General features: G+C 36.0%; 1 protein-coding gene across 5 annotated transcripts in view; it reads right to left on the bottom strand.

The window, feature by feature from the left end:
• Window positions 1–1,018: 1,018 nt before the first annotated feature.
• PARVA (parvin alpha) overlaps window positions 1,019–6,000 on the bottom strand; it is a 65,449-nt gene continuing 60,467 nt past the window's right edge. For all 5 annotated transcript variants that reach the window (XM_037402529.1, XM_037402528.1, XM_037402532.1 and 2 more), the window contains one exon: window positions 1,019–2,730. In XM_037402529.1, coding sequence (XP_037258426.1) covers window positions 2,654–2,730 — 77 coding nt within the window. In that variant the 3' untranslated portion in view covers window positions 1,019–2,653. The remainder of the gene's footprint in view (window positions 2,731–6,000) is intronic.

The raw sequence follows: 6,000 nt of genomic DNA, 5'->3' as shown, positions 1-6,000 counted from the left end.
GGCAGCATACACTATTTGTGTGAATGTGTTAAAACTATCACATGGGTCTATACTTAGATAGGATACTCTTGTTTATATAGCAGACTTTAATTTACATAAATTCTTACCATAGGATAGATAATTGTGTAAGGGTTGGTTATTGTTGAAATGTTTCTATGGTTCTGCATAATTGCATTTCAGCATGAGGATTTGATCATTCTGTCTCAGTTCCATGTTTTTTAAAGATGGAAAATGGAGTCTGACAGACTTGAAAATCTCCAATACTGTTACACCAATATAGCACAGGAATAGTAATTTTCAAGTCTGGGCAAAAACCAGTTTCACTGTTCCTAACCTTTTTCCCTTGACATATATAAATCTCCTCTTTAAAGAAAGTGCACTCCTGAAAACAAGGGCAATCAAAATGTTTTGGCATTGTTGAGATGTAAAAGGGTGTTTCAGCTGAGTAAGACCTGCAGAAAAACTATCATATATTTTTTAATTAACTATTAAAAAGACTACAATCTAGCTGTGCAAATGAAAAAACTGCACGTTAAACATTAAAATAAGCTGAAGTTGCTGCTGGTATATACGTGAGAAGTTCTGTCTCAGTTTGCCCAAAAAGTGCTGGGTTAATTCCTATTGTTTAGCTTCTCAGATACTAAAGGTATAATGAAAACATGTTAATTTTCATCAAGGTCAAAATGTCCAGCTATTTCCCCCTGTAAAAAGCAAATAATAGTTCTTTTCTGTACCTCTAATTTCAGAAGCTCAATTATAAATACAGAGGTAACAATATGCTTTAATAAAGATATTTAGAACTCTTATAACAATCAGATAACAACTTTTGAGTTCAGAGAACGGCCAGGTATTGTCCTTTGAATTAAATACTGACTTCCCTTTGCAAAGTTGATACTTACTTCTCAGGAGAATAATTTCTGTAGCCCCCCAGCAGAAGTCAGTATCATCTTGTTATTAAACATCAGCTAGTGTTTATCAAAGACAGAACATAATTGCTTGTCTTCCCTTTATGCTACATTAAAAAAAAGAAAAAAAAAAAGAAAAGCCCTGGAAAATGGAAAAATAGGTAATGCTTTATAAAATAAGTAACATACAGCTGTTAATAACTGTTCTTGCCAGCACTGCGTTTCTTCAGATGAACAGACTCAACAGCTGACAGACTGCTTTCCCTTTTACCTATACCAGTTCTGCCATAATTGGATGACTGTTAACAAGTCTCCCTCCTGCACTAAGAGGTCCAAAGATTTCTGAACAGTTGTCCAGTAATTTCTGCCTAAGGATTTTTTTCTCCTTACTGTCTAACCCCGGATCCCAAGATCCTGTGATTGCACTGGAACGCTTAATTTAGAAAGTTATCTAATACTAACATCAAGACTTCCAGCAAGTGATTAGTTTACTCTTCAGCTTATGCCAGTGCAGTTTTTGATGATTCAGGCAGTCTCTATCAGCTTCTTTATGGAAACATAACTGGTGCTTGACATGAGTCTTAAGGAAAGAATCAACTCTCATTTCTCTTTTGTGTCTTTGTTATAGCTAAAACCAAACAGGTAACAGCTTATAATTGGTGATGATTAGATAAAAGTATTCTTTACAGCCATGTAAAATGGCCAAAGAACCTTACGCTGTAACAGAGTCTGCAGATGGGAGTAGCTGTGACCAAAAAGCCGTGCTTTTGGATCTGAAACTCTACAAGAATGTTTCTAGAAAATGAGTCTCATGTTTTTGTGTTGGACATTATGCAGCAAAATACATTCATCATAAAAACAAAGGGATGAATTCTAAATCCTCTTTAGCAATAAATCCAAACTTGCAACCTGGTAATCCTGTGTTTAAACTAGTAAAAGAAAAGCAAGCCATTCTTTTACTTTCTAATACTATGTAATAATACAAATATTATAGGGAAACTGTGTACAGGTGTGTGTTCCTGAAATGTGTACTTTGCAAAAAAGATATCTTCCTTGAACAAAACCAAGTGACAAGCTGCAAAGTGTGCTTATGTGGAATGCTCAATAACATGTATTTAAATCAGAGTATCACATTACAGTAAGTCTGAAGGAATGAGTAGCCACTTCAGTTTGTGCCCATAAAATTCAAGCCTAATAGCACTGGAAATATAAATTAATCAGGTTAAGTGCTTGAGAAAGTGTCTTCTTTTTAGCTGTGATATGAACAAGAGTATTTAACCCTTTCTCCCCCTGCATGTTTCTCATAATTAGAATGCAACCATCTTATCATGTATAGAACATGTCCTTCCCCTCCCCAGATTAGAAAAGATATATGTAAAAAAAAATAAAATACTCAGTACACATTCTTCCTATGATCAGCTTCAAAGAATGATTTGAATTAATGTTACTAAATCTTTTTTTTCCATTCTTGCTCTACCTACTACGAAACAGTATGAAGACAGTCATTATTGAAACATTAATCCTCCCAGAATATACCCAAATACCTCCCTCCAAACCTTTTATCTTCGTAAGTAATATTAGCTTTAAATCTACTATGAAAATAGTAGTGCATGAATAACCAATGAAAAAATTCTTCAGATAAGTGGTTTAGTTCCTTTTAGGATAAAGATGCAGAGGAATACCGATGAAAAAGATGCCAGTTATGATGCTTTCTTTGTTAACACTCCTGCAGGACCCAGATCAATTCTTCACTCCACATTCCTGTACTTGGTAAACAAATTGTACAGTACTCTCAGTGTAGACTTCAAGTCACAATTTACAATATCTAGAAAAAAGACAAGGGAAAATCAATGAGTAACTTGATTAGCTCGTAATCATTTTCAGAAGAAGTGCCCATTCTCCACTCTCTTTCCTTGCCGAGATCCATATCCATGAACGTTAGAACCACAAGGATAGTAAGAAAGAGTAGAAATATAAATAAATGAATAGTAGAAATATAAATGACGTTTTTTAAACTGGCAACTCAAAAATCAGTATTTCAACCACTTTTAGTTAGGGCTACAAAAGGCTAAGGATACTGATACAGAAATGTAACCAACGTTCAGATGGCCATGAGACAAACCGTGCCTAAGATTACACATATTTATATGATTGAATCTTCAGTCAGTTGCAGCTGAAAAGTAATGATTTGGGAAAAATCATCAGGCAGGTACCAATGGAACTCTTCTCTCATATAAGAGTCGTAGGACTTGGCCCATTCTGGGCTGCAACATCCTTTATTAGGCCTAATTTCAGCAAGATAGCTAAAGCTAAGCTTAAATTTTCTAAAGGATCTAAAGAAAGTAGGTATACAAGTGCTCCTTGACACTTCTGAAAATGCTTTGAGTTAGCTGATGTACATGGCTGACCCAGTCCTTAGAAACTCAACGTCTACGGTAAAGGATTTATATGAAACAAAAAGCTAATGAATACCTTCTGTTTCGAAGAGAAGTTCTTGAGAAAGTCAATATTATTTCACAAGAAATCTATAAAACAAACTGACAAGTACTACTGCAGCAGTCTACGCTAGTGCTTCAAGGAATATTCAATCTCAAACAAGGACTCAAAATTGCCCTCAAAGAATAGAACAGGATTAGAATTGTCCTCTTTCTGTTGACTGTATAGGAACTCAATCTCCTGACTTTGGTATTTGAACTGGCCATGAAGGTGTAGAGGAGATGGTGTACATACATACTCCTATTACCTTCAAAATGTCCAAGGAAGCCTAGTAAATTGTGTATGTAATCATCAGATAGTTTTTCCATTATAATTATCTACACTGATGTTTCTCATTGATTGCAAAGGGGTTATACTCTTTTGAATTAATTCAATCGAAACTACACATGGTGTCCCAAAGTATGCAGACTTTGAAGGGCTAAAGATAATAGCTGCATGGCAAACTGACATCCACAGACAAAGGGTGAAAACACTTAAACCCAGGTTTTACGCTGAGCCTATGCACGGTTGTGAAACCACAGCCACATGGTTTTGTGGCTCTTAATAAATCAGATCAAAAATGCTTGGTATAAAACAAAGAAAAAATGCCAAAAACTACAGGAATGGCACATTGCTCCCACAACATCATGTCACACTCTGCAATACTGTTTACATATAACTCGGGACGTTTCCTCTTTCAGGCCAGCAGCAAGCTGCGTAACACCTTCCCTTCCTAATACAGAACTTCAAATGAATAAAGGGACAACTTGGACAGGCCTTTGCAAAGTTACCAGAAGACTCCACCACAACAACAGAATTCCACAGAAAGGTCCAAACTAAAAAGCAGCATGCTCCCAGAGAAACATGAAGTATTTCCATTGCTACATGTGTTTGACCAATATGCATAATGTTTTACTGGTTGCAATTTTCAAAGAGAAACTTGAATTTGGCTTTGATGCACACAATTTAAGTAATTTGAAATTACTTAATCTGAAAAAGCTTAAACTGCAAATGAATTCGTTATAGACTCAGTAGATTAATGTTCCGGCCATTTTTAAAGTAAAAGGTCAGGGAAAGCTTTTTAATACCTTTTCAATTATATTGCAAATAACCCAAATAAACTGTTGACCCCATAAAAATCACTGGTTTTCATACTCATTTAACCACATTCTTTTTTCCACTAAATATGTTTTTCATATTCTAAAGCACTTTTCAGCATATTTTTTCCTCAAGAACCTCAAAGAAACAGCGTAGGAATTTAAAGAGTATTTAGTATACACATTTAGGATAAGATCCTTTTCAATACTCTTTTGCTCACTGGAAATTTTAAGTACGGGCATTGTGCCCAATGTAACAACACATAAAACAGATGTGTTTTTCCATTCACATTGGGCAGGAAGTTTCATATTAAGCATTTCAATAATTGCACAAGAAATGGCTTATATATGCTGAAATATCCTTATGGCTTGATTTATACTGGAAAAATTAGCTGTCCCCTAGAGCAATAAATACCTGAAAAATTAAATGTCATAAGAATTTTAAACCTCCATGGGGAGTAAGGGATCACAGATACTCTCTGTTTTACTTGGATCCCTAGATTTCACAATTTCCCCCTTCTCTCTTTGACTATTTCAAACATAAAAGTGTGTGATATAGTCACAACTGGTTTAGTCAAGCATGATTGTGGATAAGAGTTCAAGCAATTAAAATAAGTGAAAAAATAGGCTGGGTAGGTCCAGGTTAAATGCATAGGCAGCATAGGCTCAATCCTGAGACCTTTTTTTGCGTGTGTGCATATGTCTGCTGCTATTATGATCTGGAAGTTGGGAGGGACGGAAAATAAGCAGAACGGAGCAGAACTTGATTCAGTGATGTGTGCCTGAATCTCCAGAAAGCCCTCACTATTGGAAGTAAAACTCTAAGCATCAGCTTGTATCACCTCCTCAGGGGATGACAATCCCATACTACAACAGGAGAAGACTGTTTACACCACAGAATGTAAATCTGCAATGGGTCTTGAAAACACATATATATTGATTACTGTAGTAAGTAACCAGCAGAAGCCCAGCTACCACCCCTGTTTGGAAGAGTATATGTCCAGCTCCTGTACAGTAAGAAGTGGTAACTTCTCACGGGACGAACAAGAAGAGTACTCTGTAACATGGTGATATCAAGGGCTCTATATCCTGCCTAAAAAGCTGGATTTAAACCCTGTATTTATACAAGCAAAGAGGAGTGGAATCCTGGTCCTACCAAAGTCAGCAGCAAAACCTTCATCTTCCCTGAAGACACATTTTACTTTCAGTTTCTAGCTCTAAATCTAATTTAAATATGGCATGATTAGGTCCTGCATTCAAAGGCAGTTATGTGAACATCTAAAATTTTTCTTCCACAACATCTACTTCTTTTGTGAAAATCTTGCAAATCACACTGCAATACTTGATGTTTAGTATGCAGATATAGGATGGGGGGAAATGGAACAATTGGAGCAATTCACATCTGCCAGTGACACCATTCACAATCGTATTCTTTTTCTTTCAGTGAATACCTGAGTATTACCGCATGTTTGGTCACACAGCTCTTACCCTGGCCATTCAAGAAAGGAAGCCTTCTAACATTT

This window comes from Falco rusticolus, chromosome 10 (assembly GCF_015220075.1).
Source record: "Falco rusticolus isolate bFalRus1 chromosome 10, bFalRus1.pri, whole genome shotgun sequence".
Taxonomy (NCBI): Eukaryota; Metazoa; Chordata; class Aves; order Falconiformes; family Falconidae; genus Falco; species Falco rusticolus.
This window is presented reverse-complemented; position numbering and strand designations above follow the sequence as displayed.